Source organism: Hippopotamus amphibius, chromosome X (genome assembly GCF_030028045.1).
Source record: "Hippopotamus amphibius kiboko isolate mHipAmp2 chromosome X, mHipAmp2.hap2, whole genome shotgun sequence".
Taxonomy (NCBI): domain Eukaryota; kingdom Metazoa; phylum Chordata; class Mammalia; order Artiodactyla; family Hippopotamidae; genus Hippopotamus; species Hippopotamus amphibius.
Window position 1 is genome coordinate 108,956,996 of NC_080203.1, and position 18,027 is coordinate 108,975,022.

General features: G+C 38.4%; 1 protein-coding gene across 5 annotated transcripts in view; it reads left to right on the forward strand.

Annotated features, from left to right (window-relative positions):
• DMD (dystrophin) overlaps positions 1-18,027 on the forward strand; it is a 1,940,210-nt gene that overhangs the window by 1,616,539 nt on the left and 305,644 nt on the right. For all 5 annotated transcript variants that reach the window (XM_057717394.1, XM_057717395.1, XM_057717398.1 and 2 more), the window contains one exon: positions 8,791-8,937. In XM_057717394.1, coding sequence (XP_057573377.1) covers positions 8,791-8,937 — 147 coding nt within the window. The remainder of the gene's footprint in view (positions 1-8,790; positions 8,938-18,027) is intronic.

The following is an 18,027-nucleotide window of genomic DNA, read 5'->3' on the forward strand; positions in this document are numbered from 1 at the left end:
ATCCCCATATTCCCTCCCTTCCTTGACGCCCCCCCCCCCTCGAGTCCCCCCCACCCTCCCTGCCCCAGTCCTCTAAGGCATCTTCCATCCTCGAGTTGGACTCCCTTTGTTATACAACAACTTCCCACTGACTATTTTACAGTTGGTAGTATATATATGTCTGTGCTACTCTCTCGCTTCTTCTCAGTTTCCCCTTCACCCCCCGCCCCCTCCCATACCTCGAGTTCTCCAGTCCATTCTCTGTATCTGCTTCCCTGTTCTTGTCACTGAGTTCATCAGTACCATTTTTAGATTCCGTATATGTGAGTTAGCATACAATATTTGTCTTTCTCTTTCTGACTTACTTCACTCTGTATGACAGATTGTAATTCTATCCACCTCATTACATATAGCTCCATCTCATCCCTTTTTATAGCTGAGTAATATTCCATTGTATATATATGCCACATCTTCTGTATCCATTCATTTGTTGATGGGCATTTAGGTTGCTTCCATACAACTTGTTCTTATAGGCAAAAACCTTTCCTTTGTGATCGATTCCGTCCTGTTCCTCATTTTCAGTTTATATTTGTGAGGGCAAAAGGAACGTGCGTGAAAAAGAAAGAAGACAAGTATTAGTGTGGTGAAGCTATAATTCAGCCTTTAAGAACATGGGAGTTATAAGCTTCATAGTGAAGGCATGTCCTGAAAGATGAATTATGATGGATGCAAATGAGAAAATGTTCAAAAAGAATTTATGCTTTTGTGTTTGGGTGCACACTCTTTTCTAATAATATGAAGAGAAACTAGAGATCATTCTTCATAAAGATGTGAGGATTCCTTATGGGAAAAAATACAGCAGTTAATTGCTATTCTTTTAATGCCACAAGTTTGGAAGTGTGGTGACTCTGAGGGGAAACCACAGTTAAAATATAATTACTGATAATAGCTTGGGAAATAAAAGCACCGGATTTTTTTCATGGCTACAAACTTCACATTGTTTTCCTAAAATCTAGGGGTTTTTTGGGGTTTTTTTTTTTTTTTTTTTTTTTTTTCTGTTTAACTTACCCCAAGTCATCCTGATCAGGCTACATCTAGGTCATTAGTTCTGAGTCTGCTTCATTATTTATGTCCTTATTCAGTTTGCTTGTCCAAAGTGATCATGTCCAAATGTGCACACATCCAAGAATTGCCCTGAAAATGGACCACAAGGAAGACAATGAAAACAAAAGCATAATATTTTGCCCTCAGGTTCCCACAATAAATACTAATGCTGGAATACGATGCAGTCGCATCTCTATTTAAAAGGAGTGCATGTTTCAGTGGCATAATTTATTGTCAAGCATGTCTCTACCAGAGGCAAAAGTGATCCTAACGGCAGAGGGAGGTCCTCATTCAGTCTGCACACTACCCCCTGTGTCTTAGCTCCACACCATCCCTTTGTATTTGGCAGAACTTATGGAAAGGGTGGTATGTTTCAGTTTTATTGAAAATCGATGGGATAGTCTCATAATGTTAGAAATGAGAATTCACATAAGTCTCTTGCCCCCCCCCCAAAAAAAGTCCCTGACACCCAAAGTCCAAGGGTAAAGGGAGGTTGGGGAACTGGATGAAGTTAGTCTATATAGTGGATGCTGTTGGCACTCCAGCCAGATTCCTTTACTAGGCCGGCCCACTCATCACACAGCAACTCTGAGTGTTGGCTGGTAAAGACTCACAGTTGTACCCTTTTCCAGAAAACCTTCCTCAGCCAAAAGGAAGGCCCCTTTCCTGGGACCTTATGCCATCCCTTCTCCTCTAAGACTGCCAGGGGGCAGCTAGCGGCCAATAACTGATGGACATTGGGGTAGAAAAGGACAATTCTTTGTCTCAGGGTGGGATGTTTCATTGTATAATTTGTGCACCAGAGCTCCCCATGGGACCAGGTTGATGCTGCTTTCCACCTGAGACCACATCCTTTCTTAGCTTTCTTGCCTTGACCTCCTGCTTCTCTCACTCTTCTCTTAAAAGCACTCAGACTCTGCTTCCCAAAGGCAGTTGGTATCTGAGACAAAAGCTGAACCTACATCCTGGGCACTGTCTCAGGTGGGAAGCCAGCCAGAGTGAAGAGTCAGGAATGGCAGATAACAGTGGAAGTCTCCAAGCCTGATGCATTTCATGAAAGCCTTGGCTGCATCTCATCCTGTGTTTCTTTGTTATTGGCCCAACCACATTTGAGTAGCCCATTCCCCCCGGCTATTTAAGAGGCTCCAGGAGGCCTTTGATCTTCTGGGCAAAGCAGGATATGGTCCTTGACTCGTTTGGTTCCAGTGGTAGCCATTCACTCTCATCAGAATGATAAAACCATCCAGAAATGTAGAAACTGCAAAATACAGCTGGGCTGTACCTACCCCCAATTCTGGGTAACTGGGTTCTGTGAGGCCCTCCCTGAGCCACATGAAGAAGCCTCAATACCAGAACCAAAGACCTGAATTTGCAGGACTTGACCTCCATTTCTTCCCCGTCAGCTACTAACCCAGCATGGAGAATCCTGGGACTTTTCCTAACACTCTTTTTAGGCTATTTTTTAGGGCTTTTGGTTCACAAACAGTTTTGTTCAGTAAGGTTTCATTGTGGAGACAAATGCAGTTGGCCCCTTCTTCGTTTCTTAGATAGTATTTGTAACGTAAATTTCGCTGCCCACTGTATATAGCCCTAGTATAACATTTCATTGTCAGATCATACTAATTTTGAATTCCTGGTAAGTGAGGTAGGACCTCTATAAAGGAGTAGGTTAAGATTTCAGGAACAGTGTTTAATATCGTTAAGAAGGCAAGTGTTTCAGATTCTGAGGAGCACCATTAGTATATAAATAAAATGGTGTGTGCGTATATATCAGATATATATACATGTAACTGACAAATATATCACATCACACAATTTATAAATAAACTCCTAAATAGCAGAGCTAACTCGAGCACCCCAGAGTCTCCTCTCCTTCTTGCTTGTGAACCTAATCTTGCCGTGGCCTTTTTTGGTTTGTCCTGAACCTCCACCATCGACCCCTCTACTTTCTTTCCATCTACAAGCCTCTTTTTTTTTTTTTTGATCTTTATTGGAGTATAATAGCTTTACACTATTGTGCCAGTTTCTGCTGTACAGCAAAGCGAGTCAGCTGTATTTATACACATATCCCCATATCCCCTCCGTCTTTTTTTTTAATTTTATTTATTTATTTATTATTTTTGGGGGGGTACACCAAGTTCAATCATCTGTTTTTATACACATATCCCCGTATTCCCTCTCGCCTCCCTCCCACCCTCCCTATCCCACCCCCTAGGTCACCACCCGTCATCGAGTTGATCTGCCTGTGTTATGCAGTTGCTTCCCACTAGCTATCTGTTTTACATTTGGTAGTGTATATATGTCAGTGCTACTGTTTCGCTGCCCAGCTTCTCCTTCTCCCCCACCCCGTGTCCTCAAGTCTGTTCTCTACCTCTGCGTCTTTATTCTTCCTCTGCCACTGAGTTCATCAGTACCATTTTTTTAGATTCCATATATATGTTAGCCTACGGTATTTGTTCTTCTCTTTCTGACTTACTTCACTCTGTGTGACAGACTCTCGGCCCATCCACCTCACTACAAATAATTCAGTTTCATTCCTTTTTATGGCTGAGTAATATTCCATTGTATATATGTGCCACATCTTCTTTATCCATTCATCTGTCCGTGGACATTTAGGTGGCTTCCATGTCCTGGCTATTGTAAATATTGCTGCAGTGAACATTGTGGTACATGTATCTTTCTGAATTATGGTTTTCTCAGGAAATATGATGAAAAGACCACCCTCAGAGTGGGAGAAAATATTTGCCAATGAAGCAACTGACAAAGGATTAATCTCCAAAATATACAAGGAGCTCATGCAGCTTAATACCAAAAAAACAACCCCATCCAAAAATGGGCAGAAGACCTGAACAGACATTTCTCCAAAGAAGACATAAAGGTGGCCAACAAACACATGAAGAGATGCTCAACATCACTAATCATCAGAGAAATATAAATCAAAACCACAATGAGGGATCACCTCACACCAGTCAGATTGGCCATCATCAAAAAGTCTAGGAACAATAAATGCTGGAGAGGCTGTGGAGAAAAGGGAACCCTCCAGCACTGTTGGTGGGAAGGTAAAGTGATACAGTCACTATGGAAAAGCAGTATGGAGGTTCCTTTAAAAACTAAAAGTAGAACTATCATATGACCCAGAAATCCTACAAGCCTCATCTTGCTTCACTTCCCTCTGAATCCAGTTTAGTTGTGTTTTGCAATCACATTCTGGCTAAAATTTAAACTCTTGTCCCTAAGCATTTATGCCACAACCATTTGACAAAATCCCAAACCTGGATCAGCTGTTTTCTCCACTCTTACATGGAACACTGTTGGAGAAAGAGAAAATTGGGCAGTTTGGTGCTGTTAAAAAAGATTGTGGTCTTCAGCCTCAAATGAGCCCTCAACACTGTTTGGCAACCTCACTATATTTCTTGGGTCACCTCCCTCTCACAATCTCTCTGACAACAAATTCAGATGTTCCCACTTACCCTTAATTCGTGTCTTCACTCCATGAATATTCATTGCACACTGATTATATGCCAGGTCTGTTGCTTCCTACTTCACAGAGGAAACGGAGGCCCCCAAAGTCAAAGTGCCTCAGCTTACCTTTTCCAAGTGCTCCAAATTGACCTTCTGTGCCTTGCAGAATAGTCCTTAACTATCAAGTCCACATTGCTCCCTCAAAAATAATGTTCCCTTGTTAATAGACAGTTCCTTTCTTTTGTTGCAAAGTGGTTGATGACTGAGCTTCTAAATCTATATTTGAACAGATCTTTACATAAAGATTGAAACAAAGTTGTGACAAGCAATTAAACATCATAAAAAGAGAAAAATTTGACATAGACTTATATATCATTCTAAATCAGTACTTTTATATCTATAATCAGACAACATTTAATGAAGTGAGAATTCTGCCTGCATGAAACTAGTCATAATAAAATTAGACTTGGTTTGCTCTTTCATGGTGAATATATTCCAGATGTTTAAGTGATTCAAAGAAAAACCCAGAGTATAATGGCTCCCTTGAATGTTTTCTCGCCTACTGCTTCCAAACTAGAACAAAATCTAATGAAATTCTGGTAGTATTTAAATAGCACATCATATTGTTCAGAGTGAGCTGTACATTTTGACATTTTATGTTTAGTGTTTAATAATTTAAATGTGAATATCTGTGCATTAATAATTAATATTAGCAGTATTAAAAGTGCTAATATTTGACCTACAGTCAAACACAATGTTACATCCACTTAAATGACGTGGTACCTATATTCACTCTTTGCATAGTGTGTCCTGTGACTCAGTGTTTAGGGGGCCATGCTTCTTGTCATGTACACTTCTAGGCGTTGACAACTTACAGCAGTGAGCCGTCCCCAGGTGGCATGGAGCTGTCACCAGAACCTAGGTCAAATGTCAAAGTGGAGACACTTAGACACTCTCCTGCCTCCTTTTTCTCTTCTTTTCTACCATCAGCTGTCTCCTTTCCCCCATTCTCATGTGCTTAGTGCCCTCACGATGACTTCTTGCTGGCTAAAGTTCTTCATTCTGCTCAGGCCCACCACAATTATCGCCCCAAAGTGAACCTGTGCACCAAATTATCTCTTTAGCAACTGACCTCCCCCTAATCAAAGCTTCCATTTATCTTAACAGAGACTTAGGCATTCAGATTAAACAGAGGGTATCGCTTTTTTCCCCTAATTAATAATAATAGTAGAAGTAGTGGCAGTGGTAGTAAAATTGTAGTAGTCAAAATTTAAAATAGATGCTCTCTATTCCAACTCAATTAGGACCTAGAGTTCAACAGTTAATTGAAAAAGTCAGTTAACTTAGGGAATCAGAAAAAATGTCTTAAACATTTTATTCTGTGTTAAAATAGTCACTGATATTTTCATGTTGTGTGAAGGTTTTTTCTTTGAGTGTAGATTCTCTGATTAGAGTTCTCCATAAATCACACTGGTAATACATACTTGTTGATTTCCAGTTCAAGTTTCCTTAATGCAGACAGAGTCCATTGGGAAACATGGGAAGCATTCTGAACACAGAATCCTTCTAAAATTTTCAGATCGTTTTCCTCATCTTTTACAGCTGTCTTGTCCACACCCAATCCAGTAATACTTCTTTCTTTTCTTTTTTTTAAAAGCAACTTTCCAGAATATTTAACCTCATTTTTATAGAAATAATAACATTTTCTTTTTAGACTTGTATTTCTTTGGTTTTGGACATCTTTCCTTTAATTATGTAATCGAAATACTAACTGGCAAAAGCAGGTTTGACAACATACACACATTGACAAGTCAGCTAATGAAAGCTGAACGCCATGCATGCTTGCATTCTAACAGATATCTCTGACATTTTATTTAGAGCTTGAGGCCCCAGTCAGTATGTTTCCCAGACAAATGAAGACTCTGGCTAATCTGATGAGGCTTAGGTGGAGATCAATTAGGGGAACTTCTACTATAATTGGTAGCTACGAGCAAACAAAACAAAACAAAACAAAACACAAGATCCCATGACAGAGTGGTGGGGGAGGGGAGAGAAGGAAAGGAGAGTGGAAAGGAGACTGAGTGTTGTGATTGTTATGAATACTGGAACTTATTTTTTAATCTCCTTCATCCTCTAAAACATGGATGCAGGATTAATAACCTGTGTCCAGGACTTTGGGAAAGAAAGTGAAAATCAAAATACTCTAATAAGAGACCCTTGAACCATGTACATTATGTAATCCAAGGGGAGCTGACATCTAGATATGACTTAAGTGACATGGATCCTGCGAGCCACACTGGTGAAGGCAGTGATTAGTGTGCAGGGTTAATCTGCACTATGGTCAGGTTCTGCCCGGCTATCCTGCCTTCTCTGCCATGGTTCCTACTTACAGTTCCCACTCATGTGATATTTACTTGTGGTTCCTAGAGACGCACATTATTATCCAGAAGACAATGGTTCCATTTTTGTAATCATTGTCCTTGTCCAGGTTTCCCCATTGACATTTAAGAACTCTGTTTTCTAACCTTTCTATGGCACAAAACAAAGTGATTTTGAATCATTTCCTTTTAGAGATCTGAATTCACATCTACAGAGCTTAACTGCCTCTCTCCATGGGCACTTATTTTGATTCTTTTTATCCATGTATTTATTTATGAGGAAATGGAATAATATTTACTATCATTTCCTATAAAAACTTTCTTAGTTTCAGAATGATTCCTATGACATTCCACTGATGTGAAATTGAATAAAGATGAAAACATCAGATGTGATTTTTTTGCATGTGTGTGGTCAGTCAGAAGGATTTCTTTTGTTTTTCTTTGTTTTTATTTTTTTGATATATAATTCACATATCATAAAATCCATCCTTTTGAAGTGTGTAATTAAGTGGTGTCTAGTATATTCACAAAGCGGTGCCACCAGCACCACTGTCTAATTCCAGAATGTTTTTATCACTCCCAGAAGGAAATCCCATGATTCTTTAATATTTTAAAGACCACTTTTTTAAAAATTGTAAGTTCAACAGTGATTGTCACAATGTCTTGTATTATCTAAGAATTATATAAGACTCATACTCCATATGATACCACATTTTAGTGATGACATATTCAGTTTGATTTGAGAGGATAATGCCATTCTTATTTAGACTGTACCTACTGGTTCCTGTCATTTGGAGTCAGAAGGAACTGGAAGGTTATAGATGAAGTCAGTGTAAACGATGGTTTTATCAACATAGTGAACCGGAAAAATACTACCTGCCCAGATTAAGCAAGTCAAAACAGCACATATAGCCAAGTAAGTGATGCTGTCCTTGTGCACAGACATTGCATTACACAAACTGTTCTCCGAAGCGAGGGAATTTGTCCCTTAGAAATTGCTCATTGGAACATTGGGACATCATGCATCATGTTAAAGATCCATAAATGTCATCTCAATAGGGTAGATATGATGCATGGTAATATCCTCCCCATATCTGCATAGGGTTCTTCTGCTCAACAGATTGCCATGATGTGTTGCATCACAGAATCCTACTCTAGTGCTTCAGAGACAGCTGAGAAGCCCCATGGGAGCCTTCTTCAGTCATTGCTACAAGGACTAAAATACCAGGAGACCAGAAAGTCATTCTTAGGATTTGACAAAATACCCTAATCTCTAAATGAATCGATTTATTATGTAGTTGGTACAAAGTATGAATGTAATATTTTATGACTGAGTACATCTTTCACTGTTTAAAAAACAAAGCATCCATTGTTGGTTGTGAGATGAGTAGAATTTAGAATCTAGCAGCATTGTATTTTTCCTGTTACTTTGCCAATCCTGAATTTCTTTGGAAAGATAATATAAGTGTTAAGAATAGGCACTTTGGAGGCAGACAAACCTGAGTGTGTAACCCAGGTTCCTCAGTTTTGACCCATGGGGCCTTGGGCAAGGTTTAACCTCTGCGATTTTGTTTTCTCATGTATAAAGTGAGAATTCTCCAACTACCAGCCCCATCAGGTTATTGTGTAGGAATAAAATCAGATTATGTTTGGACAGAGCTCATCACAGGATTAAGCACCTAAGAAGGGCTCAATAGGTGTGAGTTATCCACCCATTAACAGACGTTCACTGTCATAATACCACTGTAACAGAGCAAATGTTGCTGACACCCTAAACAGAATATGATACCTTATAGTTCCCAGGTTTGGTTTTGTTTTTGCTTTAAATGTTCTCATCTTCCATTTTGCCCTTGACTATTTCACACAGGCACTTCGAGGAGAAATTGCACCTCTCAAAGAGAAAGCAAGCCACATCAACGACCTTGCTCGCCAGCTCACCACATTGGGCATTCAGCTGTCACCATATAACCTCAGCACTCTGGAAGACCTGAACACCAGATGGAAGCTTCTACAGGTAGGCACATTATAAGCATTGCAGTTCCTTCTCTCAATCAGAGAATATACAGTTAAAGCGTGCTTGTGAGGAACAATAAAAGTAATTTCTTCCTGTGATACTCATGATAATATTTTGTGAGTGTAGGATATTTTGTATTATTGAATAATTCCCTAGATATATGTTTTCAAACCTGTTAATTTTTCAAATGGCTTAGACTTTACTATATCTTGCAATAAACATGGAAGATAATCCAATTCCAGCTGAATCATGCTGGAAGAACTAAATGACTGGCATGCAATTACTTTATACTATCATTGCTTGGTTCTTAAAACATCTTCCCTTTTAGAATCCTAATTTAAACAAAAGTCAATGGTAAGACATTCTAAATCTTTTAAAGAAAGAACATCCTATCCTGCCGACTATGCCAAAAAAAAAAAAAAAGAACATCCTATCACAGACCCACGCAGAGAAGTTTTTCATAGGTTTGCATAATAAATAAAGGGAATGTAAGTGTGCTGAAGGGCATACTGGCTGTGGGACCTCTGGCAAGTTATTTAACTTCTCTGTGCCTCAGTGTTTCATCTGAAGAAAATGGGGATGTTAAGTGTTTCTAAAATATTAGTCTATTATTAGGATAAGTCAAAATACATGGGAAGTGCGTAGTACAATACTAGCCACATAGTAAACACTGTGTGAATTCTAGTGCTTGGTGTGATCGCAGTTATAATTGTTATTATTATAGCATATCAGTTTTGGAATCAGACTTACTTGAAGTCACTTGACCTCTTTGATTGTCCATTTCCTCATCTCCAACATGCATGCTGTAATGCTAAAGGAACTGATTCATGTAGAGTTGTTGGTACAGTACCTGGCTCATAGTAAGAACTCAGAAAATGTAATGGTGGAAGAGGTGTGCCTATATGTTCCCTGCATGAAGGCCACCATTATACCCCCAAACCTTAAAACTGGCTTGACCATAGAATTAAGGAATTGTTTCTTTTTGCCGTTTCATGAGATGCACAGTGTATGCTCCTAGGGGCGGAAAGGAAAGAGGAAACTGAGTTTAAAAATATTTGCTTTCAGTGTTTTAGTAAGGAAAAAAAAAGGATAAACCAGATTATTTTTCCTGTTGGTTGTCTATTTAGGGGTGTGATTGAAAGTCCTGTTAAAGAATTGCTAGATCTTTAATAAAAACAAATTCCAAACTCAAGACCTCTTGAGATCTCATATAATCTAAATTTTGTTATGATGGATAGTCTTGAAATATATATATGATAGATTGTTATAAGTGGCATTGACTAAAGCAAGACAATATATTTAAGAGATTACATACATTTCTATGTCTATTGTTCCATAGTGGTTAAGTACTATTAAAATCTTACCAGTTTCATCCTTAGTATGTTTTTCACTTTAATAAGGAAAGTAATAAATGTCCAAGGAAAACCAATGGACACATATGTTCCATTCAAGCACTCTTGAGCTATTATCTTAAAATTTCTCTTAGAGAGCTGAATGCCACATTTGCTTTCAGGATGTGATATAAATTTGTGACAATGGCATGTAAATTTACAAATGAGATAAAAATATTATGACTGATAGGAAAAGTGAAAAAAAATCAATGCTAAGTGATCCATCATAGTGGCACTGTTTATTTAAACATAAAGCATGAGAAAATATTAATTTTATCCATTCTTTAAAATGAATAAGGACTTGGTTGTAAATATAGGGAAGTACAGAAAAGAAGATAGTGTGATGTAGTACAAAGAGCATAGGAGTGAATAGTAGAATACCTAACTTCAAACTGAAGCTCAGCTATTATTTGACCATGTTATCTTGGGAAAGCTACTTGACCTCTCTCAGCTTCTCTTTCCTCATTTGTAAGATAAGATCATGCATTTTGTCTCAGGTCACAGCCAATTCAGTGCTATGATGCTGTATGTGGATATCTGGGGGAGATACACATACGACAAAATTTAGTTTAGAATCGATGGAGTTGCTTCCTCTTCATAATACACATGTGACTTGTTGGAATTATGTTCCTCCTTCTATCAATATAATTCTAACTTTTAAACCCCTCATCCCCAAACATACGTATACACAGCCTTCTCGTATTAGATAGTTCAGTTTATGGTATATGCCCTTATCGCGGCAAATTTTACATGTTGCTAATTTTGAACGTGACCTTAAGAAGAGGCTTAAAAAGTGTTTTTACCAGAAAGCCAATAAATACGAAGTCTTGAGTTGCACATAACTGAGTCAAGTGGACTGCATTCTTTTCTTTGACCAGAATTCTAACCACTCTGCTGTATTATAAATGTGAGTTAAATGTGAGTCCTTGTTCAGAAAGTGAACAAAGCAAGAAATGAGGTTGACATCAAACAGCTTTATCCCCATTACTGGACGAGCAACTCATATATCCTGTCGAGAACAATTTCTATCTAGAAGAATGTATGTGAGACTAAAGCATTACCCAGCTTCTGTGGAGGGGAGTGTGAGGCCACCGTTATTATGACATCATATTTCTATGAAAATAAAGAACTCATTCACTTACAGTGCTATGCCAGTTAACTAAAATCATGATAAAAGTGTGAGTTCATCTTTGCTTCTATGCCTGCTAAGACAAAGGAAAACAAAGAATGGAGAGTTGGGGTAGTGAGAAGGCAGGTATAAGCCTAAGAAAAAGAGTCTTATATTTGAGCAAACAGTGTAATGGAAGAAGTGTAGTGACGTACTACCAGGCTATGTCTACCTGATATCAGAATACCCGAGGTTTAGTTACATGATCATTAATTTTTACTTTAAAAGAAAGCCATGCTGGTTTTTTAGCTGTGTGTAATCTCTGTCAAAATGATAGAAACAGAAAAACCACATAGATATGAACATCAACAGCAGCGTAGGGCCTAGTCACAGAGTATCTGGGCATAGAATGTACAGGGAGTTCTGGATTGATATTGAATCTGCAAATAGAAGTATAGAGACATTGGTTTGCCCATTTGAAACTCTCTATGGGAGTAGAATTCTATTTTCTCCCTCAGAGTGGACACATTGGTGTGCATGTTTCTGTGAGACCATCGGACAATGTGATTTTGGCAAAGGAAACCATCATTCCTTGTAGTTACAAAGGGTTTTCGTGTACGTTATCTCACTTAATCCTCAAAACATTATGATTATGTATTATGATTACACAGTATCACTGTTCCCTTGAACAAGTGAGGAAACTGAGACTTAGAGACGGTAAGTGACACCATCACAGTCACGCAGCTTTTAAGTGTTAGTCACGACCTGAATCAGATCTGAACTGCAACTCCCTACACTTTTTGTTGCCTCTTCTCACAGTCCTATTAAGTTTGGACTTAATAAAGTCATACATTAAAGCTATTTTGGGCAACACAGTACTTCACTTTTTTTTCATGCTTCCCCTCTCTTTTAAATGATTCTCGGGGATATTAACTTTGAAAGCTTCCTTTACAAACCAATGGATTAATGAGCCCGGTTCAGTGTACCCCTTAAAATCACACCTGTCGTTTCAAATATAAAATTATAAAGCATTATATTCCTCCTTGCCTTTAGAACTCAGCAGTTGTACTAAAATCAACCAAAAGTGAGTTTAATGAGTTCACTCTTAAAGTGGAACCAATGTTAATATCTGATCCAGTAGAAATGAGTATTGAAACCAAATGGGAAGAAAATTAAACTGGTGATAGACCTTTCTACTTTTCAAGCATTGCACACACTTTTAGTGCCACAGTTGTGCTCTTTAGTCACCAAACACAAGTTCTATAGGGAATGTTCTACCCATTTCTCTGCATCATGAGTAAACCCATGAATAGCAACAGAACTTGCAAATACACTTTAATGTAAAGTGTAAATGCTTCGTTGACTGTAAGATGTATGAAATGTAATCACTTGAAAAATACTAAATATGAAGACAGTTCCATGCATGACATTCTTTAAATATGTTTAAGGACAGCATCATGAATCATGTGTTTTTAAAGATTTCCTAAGAGTCTCCCAAAGTCACGTGGACAGTTATATACTCCATCTTCACATGTGTGGTAACTTTCTGTCACAGAGATCTAAACCCTCATCTTCTGTATACGCCATTCATTCTTTCCTTCTTTCCTTCTTTCATTCATTCAGCACTGATTAAGCACCTACTATGTAGCAAGCAGACATTATAATTGTCCTATCTGGTCCAAGGACATAGTGACCAAAACTCCCTTCACTGCCTACGCCATCTTAAGCAAAGTTTTATAGATGAATTTTCTTTCATTACTTCCATAATGGGCCACCCTCCCTCCCTTTCTCCATCTTTTAAACAAATATGTATGCATGCTATTACAACACTAATACTATAAAAGTAGTACCTTTTCAGATCTGTGGTTTACAAATTCTTCAATAATTTCTGCCCGGGAGTTTGGTCTGTGTGATCAGATTAGCAAGATTTGTGGAAAGACGTGGAATCATATTTAGCTGGCCAACAGAAATATTTGCATGGCTTCATTTAAAAAAAAAAACTAAACAAGATTTTTAATTTAAAAAATTAAAAATTCCAACAAAGCAGTTTATGTTCTTTACTTGGATGAGATAGGTTTTTTGTTTGTTTTTGTTTTTAATATTTATTTATTTATGGCTGCATCGGGTCTTAGTTGTGGCACACGGGATCTTTCATTGCTGCATGCAGGCTTCTCTCTAGTTGTGGTGCGTGGACTCCAGAGCACATGGGCTCTGTAGCTGTGGCGCATGGGTGCAGTAGTTCCAGTGCAGACTTAGTTGCTCCGCGGCATGTGGGATCTTAGTTCCTTGACCAGAGATCTAACCCATGTCCCCTGCGCTGGAAGGCAGATTCTTAACCACTGGACCACCTGGGAAATCCCTGAGATAGGTTTTTGAAGCAGGCTCCTATCGGGTTGGCCAAAAGGTCGGGTTTTTGGTAACATCTTACAGAAAAACCCAAATGAACTTTTGGCCAACCCAACATATATGTATGTTTGTCCTTATCATAATTGAGCACATGATTTGATCCTTTAAATGTGTTGATGGATTTTGAAACTTTTCCTCATGTTCTTTTTTTTTTAAGGATCTTGTGCTAATCATTTTACGTTGTGGTTTTTGGGGTCCCTTCTAGGCAGGAAGTGTAGGTGAGCTGGGCAGTCTGCTCTTACAAATAGTGTGGACCCATTACCAACTGAGGGTGAGGAGAGGACATCCAACTTTCTTCCCTTCAGTGCTGCTAAGCGTTAGTTCTACCGATGGCTCCTTAGCAGGCCCTTTCTGGACTTTTTCTTTAACGAGACCGAAAACGATTCTGCTTATGGTTAGATCACAGAACTCAGAAGAAAATGATAAGTCTGTGGCCATTCTCAAAGGAAATGTTTTACCACATCAGTGGTTCTCAAATGTTAGTGAACATCAGAATCACTTGGAAGACTTATTAAGACACAGATCACTGTGTGTGGGCCCCACTTGCAGAGTTTCTGTAGGTCTGGGACAGGGCCTGAGAGTCTGCATTTCCAACTAGCTCCCAAGTGAGGCTGATTGCTGTTGATCCCGGGCCCACACTTTGAGAACCATTATCCTATAGTAAGCACTTGCTGGGTACAGCTGGGTTTGAAAGATTAAATACGTATATGACTTCTGCAAAACACTTTGAGAAGGTTAGACTATGGAAAATAAGTATAATGTCATGCAGAACATTCTGTATTGGAGGAGTGTTACAGTACTACAAGAACATGGAGACCCAAGGACTTTCTGTCTTTGAGGCAGAAAGAAGAGGGTGAAGGGAAACTTTTAGTAGATTCCTAGTAGCACCATATGAATTTATAACTATAAATCCAAAAATGTAAATATGGATAAGTATAATAATCATAATGTAAATATGAATTTGTAGTTACTATATTTTAAGACACATGATCTAGACCTGTGCTTTCCACTATGATAGCTGCATGTGGATACTGAGCCCTTGAATGCAGCCAGTCCAAATTGAGGTATGTCGTAAGTGTAATATACACATCAGGTTTCAAAGACTTAGTACCAACAAAAAGAATGTAAAATATCTTATTAATATTTTTATATTGATTATATGTTGAAGTGGTAATATTTTGATGTATTTGGTTAAGTAAAATATATCATTATAATTAATCTCATCCATTTCTTTTTTTTCTTGATTATTCGAACTTAGATACTTCTCTTGAAAATGAACAAAATGAGCCTGTAGCTTCAAGTAAAACAACCGACTGTTTCTTTTTTACTTTTTCAATGTGTCTACTAGGAAATTTAAAATAGTGTATGCAGCTCTCGTTATATTTGTATTGGATAGTACCGGTCTAGAAAGTAATTCTCAAAATCTAGCATGGATAAGAGTCACCTGCAGAGCTTGTTAAAACACCCCCCAAGACTCAGTAGGTATTGGCTGAAATCTATGATTCTACATTTCTTTCAAGCTCTCAGGAGATACTGTTGATCTGTGACCATGTATAAAAATTTGTTCCCAAACTGTGGGCCACAGAGTTTTACAGAGGGGTGTAGAAATAGCTTTTTGCATGAAGCATTGTCTGTAGCTAGAATATTGACTTGCCCATATACCAGTATTTTTCATAAATAAGTAATTGCAGTTGTGGTTATTAAACTCATACAGATTTTTTTATCAGCCGGTCACTTTTTCACGATTAACAGATACTAAGTAGTAGTTTTATTATGGAGGAGCCTCTAATTCTTGGAATGTTAATAAGGGATACATAGGCTTGAAAAGACCAAAAGCTACTATCCAAAAATATTGTAGGAAAACTTATTCTAACACATTCTAAACTGTAGGTAGCTCTTATAAAAAGATTTCAACTATAACATCGTTTGATATGCCGACTGGCAGGAGTTTTTTAAAAGCTGAAGGTAAAGGAAATGAAAAGAACAAAGAGGAAAGAAGAATGTGTTTGTTTTAGAAAAGGTTAGGTCACAGAAGGATTTGTTGGCATTAGGAATAGAATGACCCATGAAAAAAAGGACAGTTAAGTTCTAGGAAAACATCTTTTCAGTAAAGAGAGATCATTTATGCTGAACCTCATCTCTGTTTTAAAAAAAAAAAAAAGGAAGTGAACAAGGCCCTTAAAAGATTTAAAGGAATGTGTACATCTAAATGTCCAAGCTAGTTACAGCCCTTAGAACACACTTAGGTCAAAGTGCACTGTCAAGCTTACGGACATTTTCCTCAGTCAGTGTGGTTTACAATGTTTTTACAGCTAATTGTACTTTATTCAAGAGGAATGATACTGAAGTTGCCCAGGTAACCTTGAAAGTAACATAGACCAGATGTTCCAGAGTCCATCCTCCACACCCCAAAGAAGAATAATCTAGTTTTCAAGGGCAGACTTTATTTTTTTTTAAGGCATCAGGATGTGTGGGACTATAGGGAGAAAAATAAATGATGTAGGGAGTGTGACCAAAAAAATTTATGAGGTACAAAATGAGACTGAAGCCAGTAGGAGTCAAAGAAATATTTATTAGTTAGAATGAAAGGCATATTAATTTTTAAAGATTATATAAAGTGAACCAAAATCATTATGAAGTATCAGTTTGGTTACCTGAATGCTTGATCTTTCTGTACTACTTACTTTCTGGTCTGTTTTCATCAGGAATTCTTTCTGCTAGTTCTGAAGCCACCTACTATGGCAATACAGATAATTGTTTTATTATTGTTTTTAAAGACGTAATGTGTTCCTGTTAAATGTGTTTAAACAGCAGTGTTTTGTATGTATGTATGTATGTATGTACTTCTTTTAGCTTCTTGATCTCTCTAATTTCTTTTCAGAAATACGCATATAATTATGAGCACTTAAAATTGCCTTCGTGCTCGTGTTTCCTTTTCCTTCTCTCTTATTGCGCAACTGACCTTTGCCCTTTCCTCAAAATTCTTATTGCTTTGTTCTTTATTCTTCTGTGTCCTTCTGCCTGCAGCCTGACCTCCCTCCTTCACTGCAGCCTGACCCCGCCCCACCCATTCTTCTGCATTTATTTGCCCTGGTGGTTTGCTTCTTTGCTTTTCCCACTCTCCCGCTGCGTGTGAAACACTCAGCCAGCAGCTGCTCACATTTCCCAGGCTACGTCATGCACAGCAGTCAAAGAGCTGCTGTTCTCACATTTCCACCAGAAAGACTCCCCCTCTCCTCCTTCCCTCCGCATTCCTCTAGAAATAACCCCCTTTCAGACCAAATGAAAAGCTGAATGTTAAAGCCAACTCTGTAAGTAGGACTGGAAACCAGCTTATGAAATTCAGAAATGCTATTTTTAAAGGTCACTACCTCCACATCACTAGTCATTAGAGAAATGCAAGTCAAAGCCACAAGGAGGGATCACCTCACACCGGTCAGAATGGCCATCATCCAAAAATCTAGAAACAATCAATGTTGGAGAGGGTGTGGAGAAAAGGGAACTCTCCTGCACTGTTGGTGGGAATGTAAGTCGGTACAGCCACTATGGGAAACAGCTTGGAGGTTCCTTAAAAAACTGAAAATAGAACTACCATATGATCCAGTAATCCCACTCCTGGGCATATACCCAGAGAAAACCATAATCCAAAAAGAAACATGTACCATAATGTTCACTGCAGCCCTATTTACAATAGCCAGGACATGGAAGCAACCTAAATGCCCATCAACAGATGAACAGATAAAGAAGATGTGGCACATATATACAATGGAATATTACTCAGCTATAAAAAGGAATGAAATGGAGCTGTATGTAATGAGGTGGATAGACCTAGAGTCTGTCATACAGAGTGAAGTAAGCCAGAAAGAGAAAAACAAATACTGTATGCTAACTCATATATACGGAATCTTAAAAAAAATGGTACTGTTTAACCCAGTGACAGGGCAAGAATAAGGATGTAGATGCAGAGAATGGACTGGAGGACATGGGGTTGGGGGGCGGGACGGGGGACAAAGGGGAAGCTGGGAGGAAGTGAGAGTAGCATAGACATATATACACTACCAACTGTAAAATAGATAGCCAGTGGGAAGTTGCTGTATAACAAAGGGAGATCAACTCGATGATGGGTGATGCCTTAGAGGGCCAGGACAGGGAGAGTGGGGGGAGTCGCAGGAGGGAGGGAATATG